Source organism: Martes martes, assembly GCF_963455335.1.
Source record: "Martes martes genome assembly, chromosome: X".
NCBI classification, from domain to species: domain Eukaryota; kingdom Metazoa; phylum Chordata; class Mammalia; order Carnivora; family Mustelidae; genus Martes; species Martes martes.
In genome coordinates, this window is record NC_137897.1 from 44,291,691 (window position 1) to 44,313,555 (window position 21,865).

General features: G+C 37.6%; 1 protein-coding gene across 3 annotated transcripts in view; it reads right to left on the minus strand.

The window, feature by feature from the left end:
- Positions 1 to 755: 755 nt before the first annotated feature.
- Positions 756 to 21,865, minus strand: part of WNK3 (WNK lysine deficient protein kinase 3) — a gene marked incomplete at its 5' end in the record, with an annotated part of 124,485 nt that continues 103,375 nt past the window's right edge. For 2 of the 3 annotated variants that reach the window (XM_080795167.1, XM_080795166.1), the window contains 6 exons: positions 756 to 1,571; positions 5,719 to 5,921; positions 16,187 to 16,398; positions 19,646 to 20,268; positions 20,811 to 20,941; positions 21,495 to 21,585. In XM_080795167.1, coding sequence (XP_080651293.1) covers positions 1,242 to 1,571; positions 5,719 to 5,921; positions 16,187 to 16,398; positions 19,646 to 20,268; positions 20,811 to 20,941; positions 21,495 to 21,585 — 1,590 coding nt within the window. In that variant the 3' untranslated portion in view covers positions 756 to 1,241. Of the gene's footprint in view, positions 1,572 to 5,718; positions 5,922 to 16,186; positions 16,399 to 19,645; positions 20,269 to 20,810; positions 20,942 to 21,353; positions 21,586 to 21,865 lie in introns of all 3 variants that reach the window. The other variant, XM_080795165.1, reaches the window with a different exon arrangement.

The following is a 21,865-nucleotide window of genomic DNA, read 5'->3' on the forward strand; positions in this document are numbered from 1 at the left end:
CTCCTTCTAAAACTGGATAAAACCCAGTAAAGTGCAACTTGACAGTGATCTCTCTCAGATTCTAAAAAGAGGCTGCCAAAATCATCTGAGATCTAAAATCATCTAGGATGCTATATATACTAACAAGGGAAATTATAACAACTAAAAAAATGGCAATCCCCCCCCTCAAAAAAAAGCTAAGGGCAACTTAAATAGTGTCCTTCGAGGGTCTACTATTTCACTGCAGGACAGTGTATACCCCACACCTTAGAACCCTGTAAAGCCAGTGTTTCATGTTTAAGTCTCAAAACCTACAACCTACTGTGTCAAGTACATTTTACTTCAGAACAATGGATCAATAGAGGTGTAACTTGAATCCTCTTTGTTCGGAATACCAAGATTCCCCCAAAATGAGATTCATATCAGCTGCAATATATCCCTTAGAAAAGAATGCAAGCCAAACCAGTGCCTCTCAGATGCTCAAAAACAATGTAGTGTGCACATGAGAAACAAGGAGATAGCTGCTTTGAATTACTATTGAAATCCTAAAGCAGCTACAGTATCTGCAGAATCAAGGAACTGTTACAGTTCTGTTTTTTCCTTTCTCTCCGCCTCACCTAAAACAAGGCTTCACTCCTCCTGCTGTGACGACGGGAAGAAAATCACATTAAAAAGGGCTCATGGTCTATATTGGTTGACAAAGTTATTCTAATTTTATATACCAAAACGTTTCCTGCAGCAAGTTACCCTGCCTTCTGGGAAAGGTAAACCTAAGATAAACATGTGAAGAATCCCATAAAACTCCGGCTGTTGGAGGGTCTCACTTCGTCCATGTTTGGGGAATATCAATTTAAATAGTTTTTATACATTTTAAAGTATCATTCAGCTGCAGATAGCAGCAGTAAAAAATGGGGGCTTCTCAGCAATTCATGGAAAGTGTCCTGGAAATGGTAATGCTCAAGCTGAGCTTATTAAAGCATTCTGAACGGTATTTTTAAAAAATCAAGTATCAAAGAGGATAGGATCTGAAGTGAAAAAACATTTCTGTGTGCAGTGCTCTATGTACAAACTGCACAGTTCTACAGAATGATGAGCTATATAAAATACCATAATGGAACAACAACAACAACAAAAATTCAGTGGAAAGTAAACTCAAATGAGGGAAAATACGGCAGAACCAAGAAGAAGAACGTTTAGTATCTTAGGTGTCCTGAAAATAATTCTGAAAAAAAAATCTCCCTTTTCTTCATCTCTACTCTGATTCATTTGGGACCAGGAGGGATCGCGGATGGATTCTGCACTGATGAAGCTAGAAACGCCTGTAAATTCATTCCTGGCTGGAATGGTCCCCCAGATTGAGTAGGAATTACTACAGACTGTTGCGGTGTTCCTGAAATGCCTACCCACTGTACTGGGTACCCTGGCCCCCCCACAGCATTATATTGACAAACATGGGGCATTCCATAGGATGATAATGGCCCAGGAAATGAAGGGAGTGGGAGTCCTTGTGGCAAGGAGGTTGGGACAGCTCCACGGATTTGGGACAGAGAAGAAATCCATGTTGGTGTGTAGCCCATAGTAGATGGAGTATTCTAACAAAAACAAAAATAAAAACAAAAGATCAGTTCATTTGGTTGATGCTTTTACCCATCTATATTCCTTCCTATTCCTTCTGGCTTACTATTTCTATTATTACTATAAGAAGCTATAACTTTTGGAGCACCTTTCTGTGTGCCAAGCATTGTTGCATACCTTATTTCATTTCCTCTTCATTACTGCCCTATAAGGTAGGCATTTTCGGATAAAGAAACTGAAGCTCAAAATTGATGACACCCAATATCACTAAGCAACTTGACAGTGAGGTGAGGATTTGAATAGAGTTCCAGCTAACTCCAAGGACCCTGCTAAATCTCTGTTCACAGTTTAATACTGTCCATTTCTTTATGTTAGCAGTACTCTTCTATTTTTATTTCCTTCTGCTAGCCCCATGAATTTTTCTCATTCAGCACCACAGACCAGTTACTATGTAATTCTTTGGACACAGAGAAGCATGATATAGTGTGGCACAGGGGAAGAGTCTAGTATATACAGTAGGTGCTCAACAAATGTCAATGCCCTACCCACTTCTCATTGCCTTAAAGTCTAAAATTCCTATTGCATTTTTGGAAGTTTAAACTCAAGACAATTATGTTTTTGGCAGTACTGTGAAAATATATTCCTGCCTGACTCTCCTTATCATGTCCTATTGTGATTACACACATCTATCAAGATTACTGAAATGTTAGGCACATAGTAATAGTTAAGTCAAACGGAAGTAAATAATTCTCACTTAAAGTAGAGTTTGGTATCAGTCCCAAATGCTCAGTTCTTGTAAGTTGACTAGTCAAGCTAAAAGCCTTTCAAATAAACGTTGAAAGTAAAAAGCTTTTGCTTGACTCAAGAATGAATGACTGTATCTCATGAGGTGAAAAAAACACATTTATTTCAAGTTCAGTAATCTCTTCCTCGTAACAGTGTTTTTGTTCCATTAAAGTAAAATTTAATACCTCTGATTCAAAAGGGCACATATAGTATGACTGCATTTTTATGAAGTCATTTCCATGTATACACATACAGACATAGAAAGATATCTGAAATGGTGTTTATCTATAGTTAGTGACAATTATTTCGAGGTAGTGGGATTTGAAGGTGGTATTTTAAGATTTGTACTTTTCTGCACTTATTAAATTCTACAATGAACATTATTTTACAAACAATAATGTGATTTTTATTTTTAAAAAAGACAATTGGATGGGGGCGCCTGGGTGGCTCAGTTGGTGAAGCGCCTGCCTTTGGCTTATGTCATGATTCCAGGGTCCTGGGATCGAGCCCCACATCAGGCTCCCTGCTCAGCAGGAAGCCTGCTTCTTCCTCTCCCCCCTCCCTCATAATCTCTCTCTCACTATCTCTCACTCTGTCAAATAAATAAATAAAATCTTTAAAAAAAAAAAAGACAATTGGAGATGATTTCTTATACTTAACCTTCTGCATATTTCAAAGGAATTTGAGATTCAAATGACCTATAGTCTTTCCTTTACCAAAACACACTGCCTACTCATGTTCCACATCTTGTGAATGGTACACTGGAATGATAGCCAGTAATGGCAGCCGGAAACCTAGTCTTGACACCTTCCCTCTTGATGTACATCCATTCCATCACTAAATCTTGTCCCTTTTCTCTCCTTTTTAAAGTAGGCTCCGTGCCCAGTGTGGAGCCCAATACAGGTCTTGAACTCACGACTCTGAGATCAACACCTGAGCTGAGATCAAGAGTTGGACACTTAACTGACTGAGCTACCCAGGCACCTCCATTTTATCCCTTAAACATTTCTTGGAATCTGTTCACTTTTATCTCAGCTTCTCTTTATATAGACTACTGTGACTAACTCTCAATTCATCTATCAACTTCTACCCTCACCCCCCCCCATAATCCTTTCTTCTTGCTTCAAGTCAGAGTAATATTTTCGAAAAGCAAATCTGATGTTAACCCTAGGGCTTCAATGGCTAACAACTTCTTTTTTTTCCCTCCTGCTAACTGTCTTTCTTAAAATACAAAGTTCCTTATCATCACCACTTTTAAAACCCTCCCAACCTCCTTAGATTGACTGCATACCAACTCCTCTCTGCTCTCTTCACTTCAGCCAAACTAGCTTACTTTCAGTCCCCTCATGATCCCTTTACCCATACATGACTTTTGCATAAGCTGTTCTTTCTGCTTGGAATCACATTCCCTCTCTTTTTCACCTACTTAACACCTACTCATTCCTCAGATCTCTGTTCAATCAGCACTTTTTCAGTGAAATTTGACTTCCCTTCACTAGATCAAATCTCTTACCTATGATATCTTAATTTTTCCTTTGTAGTCCATATTATAGCTACAATTTTATATTTATATAAGTTTGTTCATGTTGAACTGTCCCACCAGAGTGTAGTTCCAAGAGATAGGGCACATACTTGTTTTTGCTCATCAAACCTAGTGTCTAGGACAGGGCTTGGCACATAGTAAAGGGCCTAAAATAATTGTGACAAATTTTCTAATTTTTCAATTTTTCTAAGCTCAGTAACAAGCAAGAACATTAGATTATGAGATGAGTTTTCCACACAAAGATGTAATCAAGTGAACTCAAAATACAAAAGTAGTTACTACCTTGTGCTAGTTACTCTATAGGTGTTACCTCATTTAATCCTCACAGCAATCTTCTAAGGTAAGTAAGTATTAACTGTTTAAAGACCTTCATTACTTTTGTTCATACTCCATTTTCTACTCATTTTCCCTCCCAAATCCCCCATTATGCTGCAAAAAACCACCCTCCTACTAGTCAACAAAAGTCTCCATTCACAGAGTACTCAGAGGCTCTCTCACTGGCAACACCAATGCATTTATGCCTTGAAATTTGCCTCTAAAGACTTCCAGTGTTTACAATGGTGATACTATCTGTGTATAAATCAGTGCCAGGAGTACGATAAATACAGAGTCCCCAAGAAATATACTGCTTACTATTTTGGGAAATCTAGGCTTTTGAAACTTTTATTCAACATTAACACTACCTGTATTTTCAGCCTCTTTACCAAACTACATGCAATGACTACAAATATACACATACATGTACATAAATATGACAGAAAAACAGACACACAAATATATCTCTTTCAATTATGAGGGTTCAGATTCTAAGCCCTGATTCACATTTTAGTAGATTTACTCATCGTGAAAAAGTGATACTTTAAAAACTCAAACACAGAGAAGTACAAAGTAAAATAAGGCCCAAATTCCACTATCCCACATATTGTTAATAGCTCTTCCTATTTCTATTGTATATACATATATCTAATGTCCATAATTTTAAACAAATACTGTATATACTATTCTCTAAGCCTACCTTCTTCCCATTCCAGATGCACTGAGGACATCTTTCTATATCTCAAATGCATGTACATCTGACTAAGGCCATATGCAATTAACTAGGCATCTCATCCCATGAATTTAAGATGCCTTTCATAATATTCTAGCTTAAAGAGCTTTAAAATCACTTTAAAAACTGAACAAATAAGATCACTTAGTAGTTCTAAGAATACTGACATACAACATATGATAGCTTTTCCTCAAAACCAAACTCTTCTTGCACCACAGGACTGAATTAACCATCACTCTAGATGCTTTCTTTTTGATACTTGATGGTTACTTTTTCAGGTATAAAAGTCTAAAACAAGGGACAGCAACCTACAGCCTGCCACCTCTTTTTGCAAGTCAAGTTTTCATGGAATAAAGCCACGTGCATTCATTTATGTTTTGTCTGTGGCTGCTTTTGCCCTCCAACAGAGTAGACTAGTTGCAACCACATGACTTGCAAGTATTTACTAACTGGCCCCTTCTCAGGAAAAGGTTGCTGACCCCTGGTCTAAAAGATAATTTGCTCAAGGATATAATGAATCTAGATAAGGATAAAAGTCTCTATGTTGTCAAATCACACCATTCTCTCATAGTGACTAAGTGAATCAATTTTTACGGTTTGAATTCTTTTTTTTTTTTTTTAAGTAAGGTCCATGCCCAGTGTGGAGCCTAACATGGGGCTTGAACTCACAACTGTGAGATCAGGACCTGAGCTGAAATCAAGAGTCAGACCCTTAACTGACTGAGCCACCAAGGAGCCCCTGGTTTTAGTTCTCATAAATAAAGAGGAACATGTAAAAACAACTTACCTCGTACACTTTGTTCCAGTTGTCTGACTCTAGTTTGTGTTGACTCTGTTTGAGTTGGTTTAAACTTGGCTTAATAAGAGAATTTCCTACTGTTTCCTTTGTCCAGTCATCCACCAGTTTATGTAAGTCGTCTGTGAACATCCCTTTTTTACTAGCTGGAGATTGCTGGCATGATGCTACATTACTTTCCACACACAATGGATCTAGAAGAAAAAACAGTAAAACCATAAAAAGGAATTAAAACTGATAAATACTGTTCTTTGGCCAATAATGCAGTTGACAGAACCCCACATACGGGGTACACATAGGGTAACCAGATATTTGAGTTTATCTGAGACAGTCCTGGTTTAAAAGCTGTTGCCCTGGAGTAATTATTAACAGTATGCCTTTAACTCTCAAAAGTTTTCTCTTGTTGGATGGCAAATTATATGGTCACCTTGGTATAAGTCAAATAAGGTATAAGTTATAAGTCAAATATAATAAACAGTATCTCTAAAAACATTAGTACCAATTATAATCTTTACATTGGTTTCCTCGGATACTCAGAAGTTTTAAAAAACAATCATAGAATGTTAAAATTTAAAAGAACCTTAGAAGTCTAATCCAAACCACTTATTTTATAATGGACAAATGAGCCACAGAAAAAGTAGAACGATAAGCTTGAGTTCTTGCAATTCTTGCAATTAGTCATCAGCTGACTCAGACTTGGAATGCTGAAGTGTAGATGAGGATGCTCTCTCTTTTCAGTATACCATACTGACTTTAAACAAGTATCAGAAAACTAGAATCTCATTTAACTTTTTAACCAATATTTTTGTTTGTTAATGATAAACAAATGGCAGAAACAAGAATGCAGATGGTATATGAACCTCGTGAGTTGTAGAGCATAAGATGTCCAAATAAATGAAACAAATCAATGACAGAAGTCTCTGTTAGCAAAAAAATCCCTAATCTGAACATCACACTAAGTCTTTAAATTATTCAGTACGATTATACACATTTGCTAAATCATTCTCATAGAAAAAATTCATAACGTTCCAATTCCTCTGATTTACAAGCCAAAACTTACAGAGTGGGTTTAAAATAAATTTAAGGAAATACAGTTGTGAAATATAAGCACAATAACATTTTTAGGAACTTTATTAAACAAGCATTTGAACATTTCTTGTACATTTGTTACGGTACTTTTTTAATTGTGAAAAATATGGAAATCACTGAAGATGATGCAAGAAGCCTCCATATTAACATTTTCAAAGTAATTTTCTTTATCATTTTTGAAACTTATAATAGGCCTGTGATATAGGCTCAACAAGTATTCTACTTTTTGCATGAGAAGAATGGGATCCAGAAGCTGAGGTTATATGCTGGGGCTAGAACCCAGGTATCCTGACAGGTCAGTGTACTTTCCACTGTACCATACCAACCCACAGAATACACTGGGAAATGAATGGGGAACTTGCTTCAAAAGGAGGAACATGATAATATGAATGAGTGCTTATACAAAGTCTGTGATTCTCAATGAACTCTGTATTACTAAAAGCTTAGATTCAAGGGGATTAAATATTAAATGAAAACATTAATGAAAATTGTTTAAGAAGAGTTTAATGAATGAATTGGACCATCTTCACATATACCAAGAGTTTTATAAAAATCATGTATACTACCTTTTGGGCAACCATGAGATACCAAAATGACATACAAATTTTGATGGAATTCCCTCCTTTTCTAAGACTTAAAACCCAAAGAAAACAAGTCAGCCTATAATAAAGACATTTTTTTTCCTGTTATCCCTCTGCACATTCATCTAATTCTCTGTCAACTCCAGTAATGGAACAAATAGCAGAACAAAATGGGTAAGACTCTGGAGCTGAAGCTTTTTAATAGTGTCTTCTTACCCTGGAAAAATGTCAGTAGGTAGGAGTAAAATGGAGACAACAGCCAGAACCATATACACATTAGTGCCAACATTTTTGTCTACTTAGCTTCTCCTAAGGAGTATTTCTGTGCTCATTCCCCTTAGTTTCTAAAAAACAAATGTGTTGCATAGAGCTAAGTTTGAATGTCATTCATTTAAGAACATTTATGCACTAAGGGAAAGTGATGGAACAAGTGATCTCGAACCCTCAAGTGATGGTAATGACGGCTGGTGCACTAGTGGCACAACAGTCAGCAAGTGCTAAGAAATGATTAACAAACCAAACAGGTATTGAAATGAAACAGGAACTTAGAGCAAGACTCCTAAGTAGGCAACAGAAAGATATGCACACACATACCTTCCAGAAGTTATCAAGAACAATGTGCTATATGAGAAGAAAAAAACGTTATTTGAACGTTATCTGGTGCATAACTATACTTTATACATGGAAAGGACAATTACTTATTGATTTCATTTAAGAGTTATTCATATACTATAAAAGACCACTTAAAGTTCACGAACTAGAAAATACCTACATGAAAAGAAGTACTGTACAAATGTTTTTAACAGTTATAAAAAATGTCAACATTACTTATAACATTACTTAAAACTTCAAAGATGCTCTTTAAAGAACTTTTTTTTTAAGATTTATTTATTCGACAGAGAGAGATCACAAGTAGGCAGAGAGGCAGGCAGAGAGAGAGAGGGAGAAGCAGGCTCCCCACCGAGCAGAGAGCCCGATGCGGGGCTCGATCCCAGGACCCTGAGACCATGACCTGAGCTGAAGGCAGAGGTTTTAACCCACTGAGCCACCCAGGCGCCCCCAAAGATGCTCTTTAATATTCATTTCTTACTAGTGAAATGAATAAAACCAGAGTATGGTCCTTGTTGCTCTTTTTTGTTTTTTTCCCCAAGGTGATGCCCACATTCAGATCGTTTTAGTGACCACTCAATTGCAAATTTTCCCATCTCTTATCTCAAACTTTTATCCCTCTTCAATCCAATTTCAGAACCCAAATGTGTTTTCCCACTAGGATGTCAATAAATTGTTCAATTCAATACACGTAGAATGAAACTTAACATGGTCTTGGCATAACAGTTCACCTAAATGTCATATTTCTATGATAACTTTCATATTTTCTCCAAACTACTCAGACTCCAAACATTTGGATCTCACCAAAAACATACAAATATCCAGTCATCACCACATCATGGCAATTCATCCTATACAGTATCTTTCACCTATTTTCACTTTCACAATTCTCTACGCTCTTAATCATCTCATACATGGAATGCTATGATTACAATGATCTAAATGGACTGCCTCCCTAGCTCTAACCAATACATTCTTCACACTGCCACCAGATTAGTATCAGTTAAATGCTGTTTTCAGCATTTCACTCTTCTCTTCGAACCGCCCCCTCCACTTCAGGAGTTTCTTAATACTAACAACAGTGGGTTTTTAACTTGTTTAGGTGGCAAAGTCATTGGTAGTAGTCATGGTTATCTCTGCAGAACAGATATTTATTATCCCTAAACAAACATACTGCCTCATTTATTAAGCTTAAATACATAATTATGTGTTAGATCAGATACATTATCTTACACCAAACTGTAGCAAAGACAAGCTAATGGCAGTTGCCAGAAGTTTTTTTTGAACTATGTAAGAAAAACCTTCTAATTCTAACATAAACGCTCCATTTCACCCAACTGTTACATTCTCCTTCTTGGAGATAAATCTTGCATTTTAACATTTGCATGCTTATACCATACAATTCTATCTGTAGACAATACTCTTCCCACAGCACTTCACCAATTTTAATCCTGTCCATTTATCCTTCAAGACCAACTCAAATACTACATCCTGTATGTAGCAGTCTCAGACCATTATCACCCTCTATAAGCTTTCACTGCCTTCTCTCAACCCATTGCAGACATAATTTCTGGTACTGGGAGGCAATGCAGAGTAACAGTGAAGAACCAAGGCTTTGGGATTAAATAGATTTGGATTCCCTCGCTTATGAACTGAGGTCCTAGGGAAGTTGTTTAACTTCACTAACTTTAGTCTTCTTACCCATAAGAGACAGACACATTAATGTCTACCTACCTTAGAGTTATTTTGAGGATTGTGATTATGTAATGCAATTATGTTTCAGGGTCCTGAAGACCACTCACAGATTGAATGATTCAATCAAAGTTGTAAGGACTCAACATATAGCTGTATTCACAGTTAAGTTTATTATAGCAAAAAGATGCATGATAGGATCAGCAAGGGAAAAAGAAACAGGAATCTAGAGAAATTTATGCACAGAATTCCTTATACTCTCTTCCTATTATGAGGGGCACACTTGAGCATACTTCTTTCTCTCAGCCCTGAAAAATGCAGTACACCAAAGACAAGAAAACTGAACTAAGACAACTGCCAAAGACTGAGATTGACCACTGGGAGACCCACATGTGGGAAAAACCCAAAGAGTACCACAGAGGCAATGCAAGTGAACTGGAACAACGGACCAAAGAAGACAGGCTAGAAACCACAAGGTAAAAATAACTGGGTCAGTAGTGCCTGGGTGGCTCAGTTGGTTTGGCAGCCAACAAATGGTTTTGACTCAGGTCATGATCTCATGGGTTGTGGGATTGAGCCTACATAGGGCTCCACACTCAGTAGGGAGTCTGAGATTCTCTCCCTCTGCTCCTCTCTCCACTCGTGTGCACATGTGCACATGCACACTCTCTCTCTTTCAACTAAATGGATACATCTTTTAAAAAAAACTGGGTCAATTACTTCCTACTTAAAAAAATTAACGTTATAGATAGGATTTTTTTTAAGATTTTATTTATTTATTTGAGGAAGAGCGAGAGAGCGAGAGAGAAAGAACACGCATCAATGGGGCGGGGAGGGGGGGCAGGGGGAGAGGGAGAGGGAGAAGCCAGCTAGTTTATTCTCTAGTAAAAGGAATTAGGATTCCTTTTGGAAATGGTGGCTCCTAAGACTGGGCCAGGAAATATACAAAATTAGCCTAGAGCATCTTCTGGTGCTAGTAAGTAAAGAAGAGTTCAAAAACAAAACCATACAAAATAGCTGACTGGTACTCCTCAAAAATTTCAGGGTCATCAAAAACAAGGAAGTTCTGAGAAACTGTTAGAGCCAAGAAAAGCTTAAGGAGACATGAACACTAAATAATGTGGTATCCTAGATGGGATCCTGGGACAGAAAATAAAAGATAAGTAAATACTAAGGAAATCAGAGTAAAATATGGACTTTAGTTAATAATAATGTATCAAGATTGGGTTATTAGTTGTGACAAATATACCATACTAATGTAGGATGTTAATAATTGGGAAAACTGGGTGTGGGGTACTCTCAGTACTGTCATGGAAACTGGAAACTCTCTGTACTATCTTCTGTAAAACTCTTCTGTAAATCTAAAACTGTCCCCCCCAAAATAAAGCTTAATTTTTAAAAATCTTAGTAGATGCAGCCAAAATGGTATTTTGGTATTTCTAAGAAAATTTATAGCATTAAAAGCTTGTACTATAAAATGAAAGGTCTCATACATCAATAATCTTAGCTTCCAGGATACCTGAGTGGCTCAGTCAGTTAAGCGACAGACTAGTGATTTCAGCTCAGGTCATGATCTCAGAATGGTGGGACTGAGCTCCCGAGTAGGGCTCCAGGCTCAGTGGGGAATCTGCTTGAGGATTCTCTCTCAATCCTCTCTTCCTCTGCCCCTCCCCCCCACTGCTGGCACACGCTTGTGCTTGTGTGTACTTCTTCTCTAAAATAAAGAAATAAATCTTTAAAAAATAATCTTAGTTTCCATTTAAAGAAATTAGAAAAAGGACAAAATAAAAATAAGGCATGTGTAAGAGGAAGAAAATAATAAAGAGCAGAAATCAATGGAAGTTAAAACAGGAAAACAATAGAGAAAACCAATAAAAGCAAACACTGGATATCTTTGAAAAGATCAATAACACTGATAAACCTCTATCAAGACTGACAAGGAAAAAAAGAGAAGACACAAATTACAAATACCAGAAATAGGTCATGTCACTACAGGTTTCTAAGGCATTAAAAAGGTAATAATAAACAACTTTAAACATGGAGATTCAACAACTTAGATGAAATGCACCAAGCTTCAAAAACCATAAACTATAAAAATTTAACATGAAAGGTATAAGTTGAATAATCTTATACTGCTATTAAATAATTTGAATTTGTAGTGAAAAACTTCCTAAAACAGAAATCTCTGAAACCAAGTGGTTTCACTGAACAATTCTTCCAGACAGTCAAAGAAGAAATAATGTTAATTCAATGCAAGGTCCTTGTGATAATAGAAGAGGGAAGAGAAAGACTTTAAAAAATGCAGAGTAAGGGCCTAGGTGATTATGCTCTTTAAAACAATAAAAATATGGGCAAAACAATTCAAACCAACCATTTTAGAACTCTGACAATTATCCAAAGGCATAGAATCAAATAAAAATCGCTTATCCAAGACAAACTACTGAGGTCTGTGACATTTTAACTTTTGGCAAGTCCCATCCCTGTTTCTTCTTCAACTCAGTATTGAGATGGCCAAAAGCCAGCAGCACTGCAGACAATAGAGATTAGACCTCTTTTTGAGTTCCCTTAAAAGTACCATCCTGGGGCGCCTGGGTGGCTCAGTGGGGTAAAGCCTCTGCCTTCAGCTCTGGTCATGATCCCAGGCTCCTGGGATCAAGCCACGCATCGGGCTCTCTCTGTTTAGCAGGGAGCCTGCTTCCTCATCTCTCTGCCTGCCTCTCTGCCTACTTGTGATCTCTGTCGAATAAATAAAACAAAATCTTTAAAAAAAAAAAAAAGTACCATCTCAAGGGGCGCCTGGTGGCTCAGTCCATTAAGGGTCTGCCTTGTCTGCTTTGGCTCAGGTCAGTATCCCTAGGGATGAGTTCTGCATCAGGCCCCCTGCTCAGCAGGGCATCTGCTTCTCCCTCTCACTCTTTGTGAGCACTCTCTCTCTCTCAAATAAATAAAATCTTTAAAAAAGCACCATCCCCTGAGTCAATATTGTGTCTAAACTAAAAAACCTTAAAAAAAAAAAAAAAACCTCCATTCTTAGAGTGTGGTGGATATTTGGTTTCACTTGGAGCTCAGGTCATCCCAGGCAGGCTGGGTATTGGGAGTGGGGGAGTGTAGGGAACTACCTCCAGGGCATTACTGAAACAATAGGAAAGTGCTGCCAACAACTTGGATGCATAAAGCTGTGATTTAGTTGGGGCACACAAGAGCCTGGCCTAGAATTAAAAAGGAATTCTAAGACAATTAGATGACCAGAGGAAATTTTCAAAATCTTTGACATATTCCTGGGAATATAAATGTCTGGCATGCCAGGAAAGACCTGAGAAAGGAGAAAGTACCAATCATTCCATTCTGGCTGAAGTTCAGTTCCTGAGAAAGCAGGAAATAAATTCAAAGGTTGTCTTATAAAGTGAAGCTTGAAAGCGTGCCTTCCCTCAGAGATCCCCTTGGCAAAAATACCCAGATGAAGCACTTAATTAAATCTTCTGAAAAATCACTGGCTCACCACTAAATATACTGGCCCAGGTGTGAACATCAGCATGCCAGACTTAAAAATAAAAAAAAAACTTTTTTAGAGTTGCAAAGAACTCAATGGTCATACACTGCAGGGAATACAGAGTTATTCTGGAAAATCAGTAAACAAACAGCAGTAAGAAAATACCATAATAATGATAAACAAACAAAATACAACAACAGACCTTGGTGGGGAAGAAGGTGGGAGAATCTGATACCAGAGCTGTTACAATATATTATTTATAATGTCCAGTTTTTATCACAAAATAAGATACATGCAAAAAATATAAAAGAATTCTGCCTATACAGAAAAAAGTCAACAAAAACATCCTGAAAGGGGCCTAGATTTTGGTATTAGTAGACAAAACCTGTATTCAAATTTAAGGAAACTATGCCTAAAATTTTAAAGGAGTTTTAAAAAAAAAAATTCTGGAGTTTAAAAGTACAATAACTGAAATAAAAAATTCACTACCGTGGATCAACAACAGATATTGATAAAAGATAGCTGGAAGGCAGGCAGGTAGGGACAAGGGGCCCTCTGCCCTAAGAGGAAACCACCCTTAAAATGATTTTACACCACCCTGGAAGGAGCCTGCCACCTTCTCCCATGTGACAAAAACCTGATTGGATGAGAGGTGCAGGGAGGCTTAATCTGATTAAAACAGCCCACCAACCAGCCCATAAAAAACCCTTGACTTAGAAACTCTGGTGGCAACCTTCTCAGGTCCCCTCCCTCCTCAGGAGCTCTGTACTAACACTTTGCTTTAACTCAACACTCCTTGCTTTGCTGTCCACCACTCTGTCTGCTCTACCTCTTCATTCCTCAAAGTGGTGTGACCAAGAACCATGTTCATCTACAGAGAGAAAGTCCTTTAACAACCTGAATGGAGGAGAGCCCAACAATAGGACAGGTGATGGCCTCTGGCCCATCTCTTGGCATGAAAAAGATGAGCAGGGTCAGTCAATTTTCTGTCTCTGCAATCTGACAAAAGCCAGTTAAGCAGGGATTAGAAAGTGAAAGAATGCTTTGGATCATAACAAACCAAAGCCATCTGCAAGTCAAAGTTCTAAGGAAACAGAAACTACATTAAAAGAGCAAGTCACTTAAGAACAAAACAGTTATCTCCCTTGGTTAAGTGTCTGCCTTCAGCTCAGGTCGTGATCCCAGGGTCGAGGATCAGGTCCTGTGACCGGCTCTCTGATAGGCAGAGAGTCTGCTTCTCCCTCTACCCCTCTACTCTGCTTGTTCTCTCTCTTTCTCTGTCTCTCTCTCATGCTCTCTCACACTGGCTCTTTCTCTCTCAAATAAATAACTAAATCTTTTTTTTAAAGTATAGCAATTAATGGCAGAGTATTAGATTGAAAGTCCACATGCTTCTGCTGTTAAACTCCGAAAGTTGCCCTCAATCTAATTTTACCCTTCAGTTCTATCTTTACGAGGATCACAAAGTAGAGTTTCCATTCTTGAGATCGGTATTACTTTTTTATTGTTGCTATAACTGATTACCATAGATTAGTGGCTAACATCCATACCAATGCAACACAAATTTATTACAGTATTGTCGGTGAGAAGTCCAACATGGGTCTCACTAGACTACAATCAAGGTGTTGGCAGGGCTTCATTCCTTCTGGAGGCTCTAGAGAAGATCTGCTCCCCAGCCTTTTCCAGCTTCTACAGTCAGCCTGAATCCCTTGGTTTGTGCCCTCTTCCTCCATCTTCAAAGCCAGCAATGTTGCATCCATCTGACACTGCTCCCCCGCTCACATCTTTTCTCTGACCCTCTTTTCTGCTTCTCTTTTCCACTTTAAAGGACCCTTGTGATTACATTGGGCCCACCTGGATAATCCAGGATAATCTTCCTATTTTAAAATCAGTTAATTAGCAACCTTAATTCCATCTACAACCCCCATTCCCCTTTGCCATATAACCAAACATAGTCTCAGGTTCTAAAAATTTGCACAAAGACATGTTTGGGGGCCATTATTCTGTCTCCACTAATTCTGTTGCGATCTTACGTATATCCTTATAGTTCACCATCAACCCTCACTTAAATATGCACATGTAACCAGGAAGTCTGACCCGATTAACAACTTCTTTATTAAGAAGAGACTGATCCTGCTTTTTCAAATCAAAGAAGTACATTTTTCTAATAGTCTCATAAATAAGAAACAATTATCTCTTACAACACATAGAACATTCCAGTATTTTTAAGATTATCTTTGTTAGCTACAAACTCCTCAACAAACTCTAGCTCCCAATGATTGCTAACGTTTTAAAAACTATTTGCAGAATGTACTGCTAACAGTAATATACAAATATATTCAGAATTAATTAAAAATTATTTGAACACAGACTTAGTTATTTGGCTGCATTCTTTTATATTTGCTAAAGGAAAAAAATCTCTCTTCCATGGAACTGGCTATGAAAGTAGAAAATATCCCAGCTCTGAGTTACAGATGTTAGAGATGGCATAATGGACAGTAAAGAGACCAATGAATTAAATATTAGCTTAATGACTGAGATGCAGCCAATTTACACTATGCTTTCAAACCTGTAGTATGTATTAACAATTATCAGTGGCAACAATAACAATGTATTTCTGTACTTTTAAAATTTCCTAAAAATATTTTGGAATCAGGAAATAACTATTAAAAATTAAAAACCTGAAATATTATAAAAAAAACAACAACCCTATTTGCAGGATTGAAGTTGGGCTTCCAGGTGTTTGTTTTCCAAATGAAAACACAGAACACACTCATCTGCTCTACAAAATCTATCATCTAGCCTCACCATAATTTCACAAAAGAATTTCTACCAAAAAAGGTAGAAAAGAATCTTAGGATAATGTGTACTTCTTTAAAGCATCTTAGTGTAATAAGAAATAAATTATAAAAAGTAAGAAATAATTATATCATCATTTTATTTCTTACTTTGCTGATATTTGACCAGATTTTTAAAATCACTTTTAAGACCGATTTACCTGTAGCAGCTGCACCACTATCCATATGTGTCAAGGACTGTGGGCGGCTACGTAGTTTGCTTTTGAAAGATCTTGGTCTCCGTGGTGATGAAGGTGGCCCAGGAACCTCTGATGATTGGATTTTGCTATCTTTAATTGCCCGAAGGCGTTCATAGAGCTCCTGCAGCTCCTTATTCTGCTGGGTTTGAAGATTTACCACCTCCTGAATGTGTCTAAATGAAAATAACGCAGAAAGCATTTTAATAGCACTGGCACCATACAGATGACTCCAGAAACATCTACATCAATACAAGGCAAGTTTAACAAGGAATTTTGATTAACAATGTGAAAATACAGAAAATTCACAATTTTAGGATGAGATATGCCTTCCTATGCTCAACATTAAACTAATCAGACATTAAGAAAAAAGTGAACAAAGTGACAAGAACAAATTTCTAAAACTTCAATATAGGGCACCTAATGGCTCAGTCCGTTAAGCATCTGCCTTGGGCTCAGGTCATGATCCCAGGGTCCTGGGATGGAGCTCTGCATCTGGCTCCCTGCTCAGCAGGAAGCCTGCTTCTCCCTCTGCCTCTGCCTCTCTCTCTGTGTCTATCTGTCATGAATAAATAAATTTTTAAAAATCTTTAAAACTTCAATATAGTGAAAGACAATGAAATACAATTTAAAGTCACAGAGTATTGCTAATATTAACCTTTTCTTTATTATATGTTGCAAGTATAAATAACAAAATGTTTGCAACATATACTAAAAGGTTAATATACAGAATATACAAATAATTCCTTAAAAAATCAATATGAAAAGGACTCCTGGGTGGCTCAATCAGTTAAGCGGCTGCCTTCAGCTCAAGTCCTGATCCCAGGGTCCTGGGATCCAGCCCACATCGGGCTCTCTGCTCAGTGGAGAATCTGCTTCTCCCTCTCCCTTTGCCCACCACCCCCAGTCATGCTTGTTCGCTCTCTCTCTCTCTCTCTCTCTCAAATAAATACATAAAATCTGTTTAAAAAATCACTAAGAAAAAAAGAAACAACCTTATAGGAAAAAGAGGAAAGAATATGAGAAGGTGACTCCAAAAAGGAGATACAAGCAGGCAATAAATGTGAGATATGAACAACCTCACTATTAATTAGGAGAATGCAATTATTTCTTAAGAAATATTTTTAATTCATCTGATTGGAATAAAACTAAAAGGATCAATAATATCCAGTTCAATGTTGTTAAGAAGTGAGAAAACGGGCACTTTCATATATAGGATGAAATTTTTTTAAAGTAATCTCTTTTAAAGTAATCTCTTTTTTAAAGTAATCTTTTTAAAAGTAATTTCTATGCCCAACGTGGGGCTGGAACTCGTGATCCCACGATAAAGAATCACATGCTCTACTGACTGAGCCAGCCAGGCACCCCACTTTCACATATATTTGTTTGGTGAATAAAATACAGCCACCTGAACAACAATTTTAGTGGTATCTATCAATTTAAAGTATACATACCTTTTAACCCAGAAATTCTACTTTTAGGTATCTATCCAACAAAAATACTCACATAAGTATGTGAAAATATAAGGCTGTTTACTTCAACATTGTTTACATAAGCAAAATATGAAATAAAGCTGAAATGTCCATTAATGAGGGATTAAATAAACTTTAAGTGGCTATTCTAATACATGGAATAAAGATAATCTATACAAACATGTACATATATAAGCAACAATTAAGTAAAAAAATTGTAGAATAACATGCATATGACCTCACTTTCATAAAAGGCAAAAGTATATATTTATAAATGCACAGAAAAATGATAGGCAAGATATATACCAAACAGTTCACAGTGGTTGCCTCTGAGAAATAAGATTAGGGCATGAGAAGTAAGAGATTATTTTGTGTGCTTTTTTACTGTTGTGATACTATGATTTATATTAAAAAAATATATATATATATATTTGGTCTTTATCCCTGTTCCTGGAATATAGCTCCTAAAACCCTAGTAATTTCTTAAGCTATAAAGAGCAATAGGAGAATCTTTTATTGTTTTAAGATTTTTACTTATTTATTTGAGAGAGAGAGCATGAGCAGGGAGAGCAGCAGAGGGAGAGGGAGAATCAGACTTCCCGCTGAGCAAGGAGCCCAATGCAGGGCCTGATCCCAGGACTCTGGGATCATGACTTGAGCCAAAAACAGATGCTTAACTGACTGAGCCACTCAGGTGCCCAGAGAATCTTTTATTTTAATATTTGATCTATTGTCCTCAAATAGCTCCAGTTCCTGAAGTAGTTCTGGAGCGATAAAGGTGAAAGGAATCGTATTATTTAAAACAAGGCCCTTGGAATCACACCTGAGTTTATACTAATGAACTGACTTTCAAACCGCCCCTAAGGATGGGGGCTGATTGCCAGGAGAACCAACCAAGTGATAAGAGGGTGGGACTTTCAGCCCCTCCCACTCTACCTCTGGGACAGAAGGAAGAGATTGAATTAATCCTCAGTGGCCAATGGTTTAAATCAATCATGCCTACCATAATGAAGTTTCCATAAAAATCCCTTAGCTGTAGGGCTGAGAGAGGGTCCAGGTTGGTAAAAACATGCAGGTGCTGGGACAGTGGCACTCCCAAGAAGGCATGGAAGCTCCATGTCCCTTTCCCTATACCTTGCCACCTGGCTGTTCCTCAGTTGTGTCCTTTTATAAGAAACTGATAACCTGGGGTGCCTGGGTGGCTGAGTGGGTTAAAGCCTCTGCCTTCATCTCAGGTCATGGTCTCAGTGTCCTAGGATCGAGCCCCGCATCGGGCTCTTTGCTCAGTGGGGAGCCTGCTTCCCTCTCTCTCTCTCTCTCTCTCTCTCTCTCTGCCTGTCTCTCTGCTTACTTGTGATCTCTTTCTCTGTCAAATAAATAAATAAAATCTTTAAAAAAAACCTGATAACCTAGTAAGTAAACTGTTCTTCCTGACTCTGTAAGCTGCTCTAGTAAATTAATCGAACCCAAAGAAGGGCTTGTGGGAACCTTTGATTTACAACAGGTTGGTCAGAAGCATAGGTTAACACTACTTGGACTTATGATTGGCATCTGTGGGACTGAGCCCTTAACCTGTGAGATCTGATGCTATCTTTGTCAATAATCAAAAATTTTCAATCATTAAAATGTTACCAATCATGGGGCACCTGGGTGATTCAGTCAGTTAAGCATCTGACTCTTGGTTTTGTCCCAGGTCATGATCTCAGGGTCATGAGATTGAGCCCCATGTTGGGCTCCATGCTCAGCACAGAGTCTGCTGGAGATTCTCTCTCTGTCCCTTCCCTGTGCACACATGTGCTCTATCTCCTTCTCAAATAAATAAATAAATAAATAAATAAATAAATCTTTTTGAAAAAAAAATGTTACCAACTGTAAATTAGCTATCAGTCAAATACTTAGTTCTATAAAACTCCGGGCAACCAGATTTGTGACAAAAGGGAAACAATCTTACTTTTCTCGTAATCTCTGAAGCTCCACCTTCAAATCCTCATCCTCTATTTCTGACTCATCATCACTGCTCATTGGAGAAGATGGTGAATAGAAGAGTGAGCTCTGTGTTTGGTTATAGGCTTTTTCTTCACGGAGAGGTAAGCACTGATCACTCTCTGGACCAGTCTTTGCCACGGACTTCCCTCTGCCAGCAAGAGTGGCTGCAAATTCACTATCAGAGCTAGGCTGTTTACCAGCAGTAAGTATCTCTCTCTCTTTAAGCAACAGTTCAAGTCCAGAATGCATACTACTTCCCGTGGCTGAGTTCTCTTCCAATTCTTTTTCTGGGGTCATTGAAGATACATCGGTCTCACAAGCTGTGCTGAAAGATGAGAAGTTGTCTCCTTGTTTGGGAATTCTTTTCCCTTCTTTCAAGGTCTCATGAAGAGCTTGTAACTTCTGAGAAGAAAGTGAAGTTTGTGGATTGTGCATGGCAGGTTCCATTTCCACTAATTGAGACTTCGCTCTGTCTGTAAAGGCTAGAGCTTCTTCACTAGAATGGGTTGTCATTTTTTTGGATGCTGGTGTGTGTTCTATTCCAAAAGATGTCACTTTCACCGACTGCTGCTGAGGAACTGTAATCACCTGAGATACAAAAAGGCAAAAGTGGTTGGCTCTGTCTAACCAAAGAGTAAACCCACAAAGAAATTCGGTATCAAAATATGGCACAGACAAGTGAATGGTCTGCTGTGACGTACACACATTGATAATACCCAAACTTAAAAACCCCATTTATAATTGTCATTTTCAAAGTCTTTCAATTAGGTCCCCTGGGTAAAGAGAGTTGGCTTCAAATTGCTCAAACAAAATTCTGTAATTAAAAAAAATTCGATAATTCAAGTTGCTGAGATTCTAAAGGACAAGAAATAGATTTATAAAAAAAAAACGGTGACCCAACCACCCACTGAAAAATGATGACTCATTTCTGTGCTCTTTTCCACTACTAAAATCCCCATTTCTTTAGACTTAACTCAAGTCTACAAAAGGTAAGGGATGTGTGTAAGGGGAAAAAAATAAATATGATAATAATCTACATTCAAAATAAGTATTATTTAAATACCAAGATCTCCAATGCTATTCTCTTTTACAATGCCCTTATAGATAAAGATTGAACCAAACACACAAACCTGGAACCGACCCCGCTGAAATGATCCACTCATCGCTTTACATCTACTCAAAGCCCTAGTATCAGCCATGGACTCTCCTGTCAGGGGAATGGGATCAGGAGCAACTGCTGATCTCATATCTTCTGTTTCCACTGCAAGTTTTGCACAATTGTAAGCAGAAAAGAGAAAATTGTTTGTTAAGACTAAATTTGTTTACATTACCAAAAAAATGAAGAAAAGTAGAAAAAGCTTAACCCCTGCTAAATAATTAAAAAGTGTTAATGTAATAAGCAACACTGCAGAAGTCCCTAACTCAAAATCAGACATTGTAAGATTTATCCCGAGACTTAGTATCTACATGAAATGAGTAACTGTAAAACCAAATTAGTTACAAAAGGAAAAGTAAAGTGGCAATGACATTAATGGGACATGTCACAGACATGGGCTATGTGGAAAAAGTGGTAAGATTTGTATATGAACAAACAAACAAACAAAAAAAAGAAAAACAGAAGTAAATGAAAAGTGATGTTACCTAGTCTATGTCCCTGACTGTAAGCACACTACCTTGACGGACTTTTGATCTCTTGAAAAAGCTGGTTGACTGCCGTAGCCTGTATGCCCAGCTTTTTAATTTGCGAGTCCAGGATTTCTTGCTAATAGGATTTTTGAGACTAGGACAAGTAAAGCTTAGGCCAAAATATCCACCTCCTGTCTGCAGATGAATGGCTCCACCGCTTGACACAGCAGCAGGATAGGCCTCTGGATCCCCTGGCAGTGAAGCATCTGGGGACATCTCCTAATGGAGACAAAAAGAGAAAAACCAAAATGGTAATAATTTAGGTAAGGTGAAGCTGTTGTTTATATCATTGGACTTTCTTGCATGGACTAATCAGTAATCAAAAATGGAATGCTATGTATACCTGCATATCAGAGTGAATCTGAAGTATTCAACTTAGCGGAATTAATCCTTCCCCTTTCTTTAAAAATATTATTTGGACTTCAGACAAATAAAGAGCAGATATTTTTCATTACAGCAACTTTGAAAATTTTTGAATTTTTGAATATTTTTCATTACA